The 13223-nt window shown below is 45.3% G+C and overlaps 1 protein-coding gene across 1 annotated transcript in view; it reads right to left on the bottom strand.

The window, feature by feature from the left end:
* Nucleotides 1-11583, bottom strand: part of zcchc4 (zinc finger CCHC-type containing 4) — a 90319-nt gene extending 78736 nt beyond the window's left edge. Inside the window, exons 1-2 of the mRNA XM_033026454.1 lie at nucleotides 11433-11583; nucleotides 309-427 (exon numbers count right to left, since the gene is read on the bottom strand). Of these exons, the coding sequence (XP_032882345.1) occupies nucleotides 309-427; nucleotides 11433-11496 (183 nt within the window). The 5' untranslated portion in view covers nucleotides 11497-11583. The remainder of the gene's footprint in view (nucleotides 1-308; nucleotides 428-11432) is intronic.
* Nucleotides 11584-13223: the final 1640 nt, after the last annotated feature.

Below are 13223 nucleotides of genomic sequence, written 5' to 3'. Positions count from 1 at the left end.
CAAATAAGTATGTTTTGAGGAGGTAAGCAAAATCTTAAAAGAGCACAGAAGAGAACACAGGTGAGGGGAAGAAATATGAACCATCATAACTTCAGGCTTGACCTCCATTGTGGCAGGATTAACTTTGGCAATAAACAAGAAGCCAATGCACATACTCTTTCACTCAGAGCTGTGTTCCTATGATGTAAGACTTTGGGCATGGTTAAAAGTGTTTCCTGTTTTTACAGACTTGGGAAAAATAGATTACTTCTCAAGTAGCCTGACTAAATTTGTTCTGAAAGTGTGGCATGTTTACTATTTTTCCCTACCTTCTCATTTTCCCACTGGAAGAAATTGCAATCCTTTCGGTCTCTGCAGGCTGAACAGGCATAAAATCTCCTCGTTTCCTGTTCCTTACGATTTATCTTTGCAAACAACAAAGTTGGACCTGAAACCAATACAAAGAAGAAATACATTTTATTAAACAATAGAGTTGAACTTGTATTGCTCTCTTAGAAAAATACATGAGAAGTAGGTCAGTATATTTCTAGTGCACAAAAAGGAGGTCAATAATTTATCTTTGGTGAAAAAGTGGATCACATTATGGATTAGTTGAATGAGATCCAAAAAATCTCAATAGCGCAACTTCAATGTATTTGGGGAAGAGTACTGAGAAGATCATAGCGGTGGTACAAAAATTGGAAAGTAATTCAGTGCTTGCTCAATTGGTGCTTTTTATCTCGATAAAAGAAATACCAACATAATCTTGAATATGATCTTTGGTAACAATACATGACAAAACCCACTCACATTTATTTAAGAGAAAGAAGAAAGTCAGCAAAAATGGAAGAGTTAACCTAATGCAAACACTAGCAAGCAGACGTTGGGAAGCATGTGTATCAGTAGTGCAGGTTCCATTCATAGATTATGCATCTCCTGAGCTACACCAACACTGCACCAGAATGGAGCAGATGCAGCCATAACCACCTTGTATTAGTCTCAATTCAGCATGGTGCATCACTGGAATACATAATTCCACTCCAACATCCTGGTTCCCTGTGCAATCAAACATTGCATCTCCTTCAAGCCACCTGCATTCGACAGCCCTTCATGAAATCCAATGAAGATATAATCTCTCCTTTTGTTGGGATTTAAACAATGTCTCCTCCAGCATTCTACACCATGCAAACCCTTCTGGAACTATAGGGTAAATTATAGTCCTGTAAGCTCCTTCAACCCTGGAGCAGACTGCTGGGTACCAGCATTTGTAACTGAATAAAGCATAGGCTGCAGCAATTAAATTGCAATTAATCCCAATGCAACTGATATTTCGGCATAAGTAGATGAAGAGAAATTAACTAGAAGCCAAAATGGATTGAGGTAGTGAAGATTTGTAATATTCTCTCCCAAAGCCATGGATGTTCACCCGTTATATTATCCGGCATGATCATTGATTAATGCATCTTTATGAGGTATCTGAGGATATGGACCAAAGGAGTGCAAATGGAAATGAACAATAGATAAGTGATAGACAAAAATGCTAGAGTAACTCAGCCAGTGGCAGCATTTCATTCCTTTTCCCCAGAGATGCTGCCTGACCCACTGAGTTACTCCAGCATTTGCGTCTACCTTCAATTTAAACCAGCATCTGCAGTTCTTTCCTACACAATAGATTAGTGATGTTTTGATAATAAATCGTAGGACAGGTTCAAAGGTCTGAGCAACATTTCCTAAATATTTTGCTCGGAGGATGGTGGGTTGGGGGGAGATAGTGGTATAAAAATTAATTTGCAAATTACCACAAAGGAGCCTAGTGGCAACACTTAAAGAGCTATGAATTAAGGACATTGAAAGTTGCAGTAAAATCTGTCTGGGATAAAGTTATGCACAGTGACTCAGAGTGCCTTAACACAAGTGTTCCTCTTCTGGGAGTATGTCTGTTCATTTACGATTATTTCCATACAATGCTGGACAACTGACAAATTTACATATGGTAGCAAAGATACATGATAAATAATTCTAATGTTTGAAGGGATGAAAACACAGGTTAAAAACAAAATGAGAGGGGGTTTTCAGCTTTACTTTTCCTGTGTAATATCAGGGACTCCATCTGCACAGCCAGCATATTTATTTCTTAATGTTAAAAATAAAATAATGAATTATTTAAAAAAAATTACTGCACATAATTTCATATATGTAGAATGATGCAATGGACAGAGAACTGTGGCATTTCAATATTCTGAGTGTAAAGGGCCTGTCCCACGAGCATGCGACTCCATGCGGCAAGCGCGACCTAAAGGGCCGGTCCCACCAGCATGCGCCTGCATGCGGCAAGCGCGACCAACGTCGTCGCTTGAGCCGTACGGCCTCGCGGGGCCGGTCCTACTTCAATCGCCGGAGCCGTATGGAGTTGTGCGGAGCTGGTCCCGATATCGCGTGGGGCTCCGAAAAACTGACCGTGATTAAAAATTCCACGCGGCAACGGCCTGCCGGCCCGCAGCCACCTCGACACCGTACGCACCGACTCGACGGGCATACGCAGCCGCCTCGACGCCGTATCACTCACTCGACCTCCACGCGGCTTCCGCTTCTGGTTTGGTCGCGCTTGCTGCATGCAGGCGCATGCTGGTGGGACCGGCCCTTTAGGTCGCACTTGCCGCATGCAGGTCGCATGTTCGTGGGACAGGCCCTTTATAATGTGATCTATTTTTCTCCACTGCCAGTTCAATATCGTAAATTTAAGAAAAAACAGTTTCAATGGACGAATACCCAGAATCAAACTCAAAAAGTACAGGTATTCCAACAACTGACCATCCTCCTGCTAAAATCAGTCTGTGTAGTTCAAGCAAATTGTGGATGCTGAAAATCTAAATTCATATCAGAAAAACTGGTTTTGTGTAAACCAGCATCTGTAGTTCCTTGTTGCTACTTCTTCAGAAAAGAGTTGTATTTATTATTGCATCTATTTTCATCGTATACTGTGTATTCTATGAGCTTCAAGCAAACTGTGAATTTCATTACATCCAGCTGCATATGACAATAATCTGAATATAAAAAAGTTGATCAGTGAGCTGATCAGAGTCCAAAAATTGTTATATGTTTCAAGTTTACAAATATTCTGCACTTCAGGAAAACTTGAAGAAAAGTAAAATAATAACTAAATTAATCCAGAAACATAATTATAGGTTTGAGTCAGGCCATTGTGCTTGAGAATTGAGTCATTTGAATCTGGACATGATGTCAGACACCATCAGAGCCATATTGTCTTGAAATCTAAGGACCTACAGTGGCTTGCAAAAGTATTCATACCCCTTGAACCTTTCCACATTTTGTCACGTTACAACCACAAACGTAAATGTATTTTATTGGGATTTTATGTGATAGACCAACACAAAGTGGTGCATAATTGTGAAGTGGAAGGAAAATGATACATGGTTTTCAAATTTTTTTACAAATAAAAAACTGAAAAGTGTGGCGTGCAAAAGTATTCAGCCCCCCTGAGTCAATACTTTGTAGAACCACCTTTCGCTGCAATTACAGCTGCAAGTCTTTTGGGGTATGTTTCTACCAGCTTTGCACATCTAGAGACTGAAATTTTTGCCCATTCTTCTTTGCAAAATAGCTCAATGTCAGTCAGATTGGATGGAGAGCGTCTGTGAACAGCAATTTTCAAGTCTTGCCAGAGATTCTCAATTGGATTTAGGTCTGGACTTTGACTGGGCCATTCTAACACATAAATATGCTTTGATCTAAACCATTCCATTGTAGCTCTGGCTGTATGTTTAGGGTCGTTGTCCTGCTGGAAGGTGAACCTCCGCCCCAGTCTCAAGTCTTTTGCAGACTCTAACAGGTTTTCTTCCAAGATTGCCCTGTATTTGGCTCCATCCATCTTCCCATCAACTCTGACCAGCTTCCCTGTCCCTGCTGAAGAAAAGCATCCCCACAGCATTATGCTGCCACCACCATGTTTCACAGTGGGGATGGTGTGTTCAGGGTGATGTGCAGTGTTAGTTTTCCGCCACACATAGCATTTTGCATTTAGGCCAAAAACTTCAATTTTGATCTCATCTGACCAGAGCACCTTCCTCCACATGTTTGCTGTGTCCCCCACATGGCTTGTGGCAAACTGCAAACGGGACTTCTTATGGCTTTTTTTCAACAATGGCTTTCTTCTTGCCACTCTTCCATAAAGGCCCGATTTGTGGAGTGCACGACTAATAGTTGTCCTGTGGACAGATTCTCCCACCTGAGCTGTGGATCTCTGCAGCTCCTCCAGAGTTACCATGGGCCTCTTGGCTGCTTCTCTGATCAATGCTCTCCTTGCCCGGTCTGTCAGTTTAGGTGGACGGCCATGTCTTGGTAGGTTTGCAGTTGTGCCATACTCTTTCCATTTTCGGATGATGGATTGAACGGTGCTCCGTGAGATGTTCAAAGCTTGGGATATTTTTTATAACCTAACCCTGCTTTAAACTTCTCCACAACTTTATCCCTGACCTGTCTGGTGTGTTCCTTGGGCTTCATGATGCTGTTTGTTCACTAATGTTCTCTAACAAACGTCTGAGGCCTTCACAGAACAGCTGTATTTATACTGAGATTAGATCACACACAAGTGGACTCTATTTACTAATTAGGTGACTTCTGAAGGCAATTGGTTGCACTGGATTTTATTTAGGGGTAACAGAGTAAAGGGGGCTGAATACTTTTGCACGCCACACTTTTCAGTTTTTTATTTGTAAAAAAATTTGAAAACCATGTATCATTTTCCTTCCACTTCACAATTATGCGCCACATTGTGTTGGTCTATCACATAAAATCCCAATAAAATACATTTACGTTAGTGGTTGTAATGTGACAAAATGTGGAAAAGTTCAAGGGGTATGAATACTTTTGCAAGCCACTATATTTCCTGTTTTGCAATAGAAACATATTTATAACTACTGTGCTTATGTTTTTGTTACAAATGCCAATAATGAGGGGAGAAAATATAAATAAATATTAGGATAAATAAAATTTAGCAATTCTCCCCATCTTGATTTCAGCATTAAGTATGGTAACAATAGACGTTCCACCTAATGATTGGCGAGTCAGATAACTTAGAATAATTCTGAAACAAAACAGACAGTAAGAAAAACACAATAAAGGTGATGAACAGGAAGAACCGGTTTAATAACACCTTTACGGGAACGTTGTAAAACCACATTTGGAGTATCGCGTGCAGTTGTGGTTGGCCCATTGCAGGGAGAATGTGGAGGCTTTGGAAAGGGTATAGATGAGGTTTACCAGAATGATGCTTGGATTAGGGGATATTAGCTACAGGGAGAGGTTGGACAGAGTTGGATTGTTTTCTCTGTAATGCAGGAGGTTGAGGGGTGTCCTGGCAGAAGTATATAAAATTATGAGAGGCATAGATAGAGAGTTAGAACCTTTTTTCCAGGATCAAAAAAATGAAATACTAGAGGGTAGATAAAAATGCTGGAGAAACTCAGCGGGTGAGGCAGCATCTATGGAGTGAAGGAAATAGGCATTTCGACCCGAAACGTTGCCGATTTCCTTCGTTCCACAGATGCTGCCTCACCCGCTGAGTTTCTCCAGCATTTTTGTCTACCTTCGATTTTCCAGCATCTGCAGTTCCCTCTTAAATACTAGAGGGCATAGCTTTAAGGTGAGAACGGCAAAGTTTAAAGGAAATGTGTGGTGCATGTTTTTGTTTACATAGAGGGTCAAGTTTTCATTTTAAAGCTTTTCACTGTACCTCGGTACATGTGACAATAATATAAATGAATTTTAGATAGGCATATGGATATGCAAGGAATGGACAGATTTGAATTATGTGCAGACAGACAAGAGTTGGTCTTGACATTATGTTCGCAAACCCAATTATGCATTTTTTTAAACTAGAAAATAAAATGCTGGATCAGTAATAGAATTAGTTAACTAATTATTTTCAGAAGTCACTCGAAACTCTTCTCCCAGTCTCTTAGTTTAGTTTAGAGATACACGTGGAATTAGGCCCTTCGGCCCACCGAGTCCGCACCGACCAAGAGAGAGTTAGATTTAGCTCTTAGGGCTAAAGGAATCAAGGGACATGGGGAAAAAGCAGGAACGGGGTACTGATTTTAGATGATCAGCCATGATCATATTGAATGGTGATGCTGGCACGAAGGGCCGAATGGCTTACCCCAGCACCTATTTTTTCTATGTTCTATGACCAGCTTTTCCAGCACATTAACACTATCCTACACATACTAGGGACAATTTACATTTATACTAAGCCAATTAACCTACAAACATGTACGTCTTTGGAGTGTGGGAGGAAACTGAAAATCTCGGATAAAACCCACGAGGTCACGGGGCGAACATACAAACTCCGTACAGATAGGATCAAACCTGGGTCTCCGACGCTGCAAGAGCTGTAAGGCAGCAACTCTACCGCTGCGCCACTGTGCTGCCCCCTTCATTGGTTGAATCTTAGTTACTCTTTGAGGTTCCCAACCAAGCATGTGGTTTAGAAAACAGGAAAGAGGTGGGTCAGTAAGCCCTTTCAGCTGGACATGCAATTAAACTGCATTGTAGTAAAAATGCACAACAACTGCATTTCCACATCACTCCATTCTACAATACTTCCCTGGGCCTTAAGGGCCTGTCCCACTTGGGCGCATTACGCGCGCATGGTTACGTAGGCAGTGACGCGAGGTCACGCGCGGCGCCCCAAGATTTTGGGATGTACAAAATCTTCGCGCGCTATCTGCGTGACGCGCAAATGATGCCCAAGTGGGACAGGCCCTTTACTGTGCAAGTTCTGTCCTGGTTTAATTGTCCAAACTACAACACTTCAAATTTTCCGAGTTAAATTCCATCTGACATTCTTTGGCATACTTTCATAGTTGATCTAAATCCCGATGTAATTCTAGATAACTTTCTTCACTGTCCAGTATTCTACCACTAATGGTGTTAACTGCAAAATTACTGACCATGATAATAACATTGCTATTCAAGTTGGTAACATCAATACCAAACAACAGTGGAACCAGCACCGATCCCTACAGCACACTGCTGGTCACAGGCCTCACATCTGAAAAACAGTCCTCTACAACCCTCAACTATCACCCACTGTCCTGTACTCATCAATTCTCTTTGCCACCACCTTAACCTGGTTGGGAATTATTTGGGAGGAGAGGCTGGGTAGGGGGTGATTGTGTCCTGCCACACCTCCACCCAGTTTCACAAGCCCCTATCAGGGTTTTATATGAAATGTTCACTACAATCCATGCCCTTGATCGGACAGTTACTGCTACTTCTTTAAAAATTGTGTCCAGTTTGTAGTGACAGATGCCTGCAAGACAGAATGTGTTATAAATCAAACACAACAGACAGAAGTGTGTAAGAAAGAACATCTCTCGACCTGAAACATCGCCCATTCCTTCTCTCCAGAGATGCTGCCTCACCCGCTGAGTTACTCCAGCATTTTGTGTCTACCTTCGAAAAAGACAGAAGTAGGCCATTCAGACCTTAGTATCTCTGACACTATTCAATGTGATAGAATCTGCCTCTGGGAGAAATGATTCACAGTAGGGAACATGCTAAGAAACAGAAATGTGTTAATTTCTGACAGGGATATTAGAGTATCGCCACTTAGCTTTATCAGGGCTCGAAATTAACGGTTGCCCGGGTGCCATTGACCACTCAAAGTGCAGCCGGGCAACCTAAATGCCGACTCATTTTGCCCGGCTTGGCAATCAAATACTGGTTTATACCGATAGACACAAAAAACTGGAGTAACTCCGCGGGTCAAGCAGCATCTCTGGAGAATAGGAACGTGGCGTTTCGTGTAGGCGGCGGCGGCTGTATTCGTCTAGTATCTCTGATTGTGGGGCAAAGATACTAGGTGCGTGGTGGTGAAGGATCGGAGCGAATGACGGGCTCCGAACAGCAGCAGCAGCGGCAACAGCGGCCGCGCCAGCCGCCCCATCGCCTCCTCCTCCCGCACCCCGCCCAGCGGAAGGAACCTCCCTCTCCCTCCTCACGGCCTCGGCATGCGAGAGGGGTTGTGAAAGTTCTGTTGGCGGATTTGCAAGCAGCCGCCATCGCCCTGATAATGGCCACTGCTTGCAAATCCGCCAACGGCGCTTTCAATACAACCCTCCCGCACGCCGAGGCCGGGAGGAGGGAGAGCGGGATGGGGAGGGGGAGGCGGAGGCCTCCTTCCGCCGTCTGAAGCAGCTGCTCGACAGATCCTATAGCTATAGGATCTTTGAGCGGCACCGCTCGGCACCGCACCTTCCTGTCGGCTGGCGGAGGAGGGGAGGCGGCGGCACTTTGGTGTTGGACAGGGACGGCCAAGGCAGCGGGGCGATGTTGTCCGAGGAGCGCTGACCTTCCACCCTCTCCCTCTCTCTCTCACGCCCCCTTCCACCCCTCTTATCCTGGGACCCCTCCTCTCCATCCCGCACTGATCCCATTCCCTCCTCCTCTATTCAGTCCTCACTGACATCCCCTGTGCTCCCCTCCCCATCTACTCCCCCCCCCACAAATCTATTCATCACCCTACCTACCTCGCATTGATTCTCCTGCCACCCCCCCCCCATCCATCCTACACTGATTCTCCCATTCATCCCGTACTGACCCACCCTCCATTTACCCTGCACCAATCCCCCCCATCCATCTTGTAGTGATCTCCCCATTCATCTTTTACTGATCCCCCATTCATCTTTTACTGATCCCCCATTCATCCTGTACTGATCCCCCATGCATCCTGTACTGATCCCCTCATTCATCCCGTACTGATCCCCCAATCATCTTTTACTGACCCCCCGTTCATCCTTTACTGATCCCCCCCATCCTTCCATACTGACCCCCCATTCAACACCACTGACATCTCCCCTCACAATTTTACATACTCCAACCAACACGTACTAATTCGCCTGCCTCAATCCATCCATTCCGCACCGATTGCCTTCTCAAACCCCCCACCGCCATCGATCCACCCTGCACTGATTCACACACCCCCTGACCCTATTGTGCTTCATGGTCTTCTGAGCGAACATTGACTATGTTTGATAACGGAATGCAATCAAATGTGTTTTAATTCCCAATGTTATTATTTGTTTTGACACCTTTAAACATATTACCAAAAGAACATTTGCTGCAGTTATGTCCTTTGGCCATCTCTTGTCAGTTAGTGTAATGTTTAACCTGTCAGATGGGTATAGTCGGTTTTAACAGCTATTATCATAAAATGCCTTTAGAAATTTCCTTGCAACCTGTATATTTTGTTATGGATAAATTATGGGGGAAGCGAGAGTGTTTCTGTGCCAATAGCAATAACGACCCATGCTAGGGCCATGTCATGGTAATTTTCGGTCCTTCACAGAAACTATGCTTGCATCAATTGCAATGTGTAAAAAGAGTTGAGATATTATATTGCAATTTTGTTGCATGTCATTGCGGTATATATAATGTCTTGATTGGTGAATATGTTTAGTTTGTGACTTTATTTGAAGCAGAAATAATATGTGAATGTAGACAAAAGTGCTGGAGAAACTCAACGGATGCAGCAGCATCTATGGAGCGAAGGAAATGGGCAACGTTTCGGGCCGAAACCCTTCTTCAGACTGATGAGTTTCGGCCTGAAACGTTGCCTATTTCCTTCGCTCCATAGATGCTGCTGCACCCACTGAGTTTCTCCAGCACTTTTGTCTACCATTGATTTTCCAGCATCTGCAGTTCCTTCTTGAACATAATATGTGAATGCTTCATTGAGCATAATTCCAACTGGTAACTACGCACTTCGTCCAAGCACATTATCCCACGCTTCATGCAAACCATCTTAAATGACCACCTAAACTGTCATTTGGCAACCTAAAAAGCTGTTCCCTGTTGCCCGGCTGGCAACAGGGAAAAAAAGTTAAGCGAGGGCCCTGTTTATGGTCAGAGTCACCAGATCAGCAGTGTTTGCCACACCCTCCTCCCCCTCCATTGGCTCTTCGTGCACTGCTGGGTGCTCATATCACCTGGTCTTTGTGTTGACAGGCAACCATGCTATATAACATGGTGCAACCAACTGCTTTTAGCTGGGCACCTGGATTTTGACAAGGTCTCTGGCTTAGGTAGACACAAAATGCTGGAGTAACTCAGCGGGTCAGGCAGCATCTCTGGAGAGAAGGAATGGGTGACGTTTCGGGTCGAGACCCTTCTTCTCTGGCTTAGTCTGGGACTCCTGGTCTGAATGGAGTTGTGGCTTAGGGTATGGATTCAAGTGAATTTTGTGAATGTGCTCTTACAATTGTTTGGCTTAAATACCAGCCAACAAAGGGGAGAGGTTTGGGAGACAAACTATCTCCCAAACATCGGCTTCTAACTCTTGCTTTCTCCTGAGATGGAAATTCAGAACACAGGTACAAGGACATGCCACAGGCTGAAACAAACATGTGACTAAGTCGTGTCACCAACAGTTCCATGACAACCACACTAGTGGCTCGTCATCATTTGTTCCACAACTGGAAGCGCGTTTGTGCAAAGGATTACTATAGTGTAGAGGTCAGGGATCAGTGAAAAGCTCGGGTGAAATGATCAAGGTGCCCATTGCATGCTACATATTTGTAACCACTGACTGAAAGCTGTGAATTTGATCCACCCACCCCCAATGTAAATCTGGCCAAACATGAAGTGTTGGAGTAACTTAAATGGCCAGGCTCTGGAGGGTGGAGGGACTGGATGGGTGACATTTCAGGTTGGGAGATAAGACACAAAGACTGGAGTAACTCAGCAGGTCAGGCAGCATCTCTAGGGGGAAAAGATGGACGATGTTTTGGGGTGGGACCCTTCTTCAGTCTGATTGTAGTAGTGGGGAGAAAGGTGGAAAAGATGTTGGGGTGAAACAAAACTATGCAAGTGATGGGTGCATATAGGTGAGGGTGGTTTGATTGGCAGGTGGGTGAGATGAAATGGAGCCAAAAGGGTGTTAGATAAGGAGTGAAATGTAAAGCTAATGGGAGGGGTGTAGACCGGTGGCAGCTGGTACCCGCTGAATTACTCCAGCACTTTGTGTTTTACTTAAGATCCAAGCATCTACAGTTCCTTGCACCTCCAACAATCTGGCAACCAATGATGCTTTTATTCCTGACATCCAGTCCATGTAAGACACGGTATACTGGAGTAACTCAGTGGGACGGGTAGCATCTCTATAATGAATGAATGAATGGGCGACGTTTCGGGTCCAGACTTTTTTTAGTCTGATGATCCATTCTTTCTCTCCAGAGATGCTGCATGACCCGCTGAGTTACTCCAGCATTTTGTGTCTATCTTCGGCGTGCAACCAGCATTTGCTACACATCCCAGTGTGTTGTAAACCTGCTTCCACGCTCCCTCGCCCGCCGTCTGTCCGGAGGCGGCGGGGACAGCAGCCACCCACCCACTGCGATTGTGCAGCTTCCACCTTCATTCTCTCTCCTTACCATGTGGGCAGAGGGGAGCTGGGGACTCGGCTCCCTGGTTGAGGAGCAGCTCGATGCCCGCCATGGCCGCCGCTGCCGCCGCCACTCGTCAGCCCAGACCCAGGCCGCGAGTCCAGACCCCAGACCCAGGCCGCGAGCCCCGCCCGCTCCCTCCCTCCCTCCCCAACGGTTGGTCACCAGCGCGCGACGTCACGCGCGCGACCTCCCTGCGGAACCAAGTGCGCAGCTGCAGACGCTGTATCAGAACCAGCGACAGTTGCCCAAAGTGAAAAAGCTGCACTTTATCTGCTCACGTTTTTATCTCTTAATTATGGCGGAACGATATCATTTGTATAAGGTCAGAATTAAATGGCGGGTACTCAGAAAAAAAAAAAAAACAAGCTCCCGGAGAAAACCTACGCGGACGTGGTGAGAACATAGACAAATAGGTGCAGGAGCAGGAGCAGGCCATTCGGCCCAAAGATCATAGAGCGGATGATCTTTGATTCGGTCCCTTCCTGCCAGCACTGCCATTCAATATGATCATGGCTGATCATCTGAAATCAGTACCCCGTTCCTGCTCTTTCCCCCATATCCCTTGATTCCGTTAGGGGTTGGACAGGCTAGATGCAGGAAGATTGTTCCCGATGTTGGGGGAGTCCAGAACAAGGGGTCACAGTTTGAGGATAAGGGGGAAATCTTTTAGGACCGAGATGAGGAAAGCTTTTTTCACACAGAGAGTGGTGAATCTCTGGAATTCTCTGCCACAGAGGGTAGTTGAGGCCAGTTCATTGGCTATATTTAAGAGGGAGTTAGATGTGGCCCTTGTGGCTAAAGGGATCAGGGGGTATGGAGAGAAGGCAGGTACAGGATACTGAGTTGGATGATCAGCCATGATCATATTGAATGGCGGTGCAGGCTCGAAGGGCCGAATGGCCTACTCCTGCACCTATTTTCTATGTTAGCCCTAAGAGCTAAATCTGACTATCTTGAAAACATCCCGTGAATTGTCCTCCGCTGCCTTCTGTGGCAGAGAATTCCACAGATTCACAACTCTCCGGGTGAAAACGTTTTTCCTCATCTCAGTCCTAAATGGCCAACCCCATGCAAATTCCGTACAGACAGCACGGTAGCCAAGATCGAACCTGGGTTTCTGATGCTGTAATGGGCCTGTCTCACTTCGGCGACTGTCAAGTTGCCCGGCAACTGGAACGGCGGCTATCAGAGTGGAACACACTCACACACACATCGCTTCCTTCACCAGCCCATAATGCATGCAGGAGACATAGAAACATAGAAAATAGTTGCAGGAGTAGGCCATTCGGCCCTTCGAGCCTGCACCGCCATTCGATATGATCATGGCTGATCATCCAACTCAGTATCCCATCCCTGCCTTCTCTCCATACCCCCTGATCCCTTTAGCCACAAGGGCCACATCCAACTCCCTCTTAAATATAGCCAATGAACTGGCCTCAACTACCTTCTGTGGCAGAGAATTCCACAGATTCACCACTCTCTGTGAAACGGCAAGAGGGGGGAGCGCTGTCTGAGTGAAATTCACACGGTGCAAAGCCAAGGTGATACAGCCACACACCATGATGAACAGAGAGGTTGGTGCTGTAATTAAGACGGCTGAAGCACAGTGTACGGTAATTCCTTTAAAAGAGGGGGGGAGAAGGCGTGCAGCCAACTTTTAAGAAGCCAGAGATACACAGCTGTGAAGCTCGGCGGACATTAAACTACAGGTTGGTTATCCTTGGTTCTGAAAACTACTGCTTACGTTTTTTTTCCCAATAAGCCAATGAAATTCAC

This window comes from Amblyraja radiata, chromosome 1 (genome assembly GCF_010909765.2).
Source record: "Amblyraja radiata isolate CabotCenter1 chromosome 1, sAmbRad1.1.pri, whole genome shotgun sequence".
In the NCBI taxonomy this organism is placed as follows: domain Eukaryota; kingdom Metazoa; phylum Chordata; class Chondrichthyes; order Rajiformes; family Rajidae; genus Amblyraja; species Amblyraja radiata.
The sequence above is the reverse complement of the archived record's forward strand: the minus strand, read 5'-3'. Positions and strand labels throughout refer to the sequence as shown.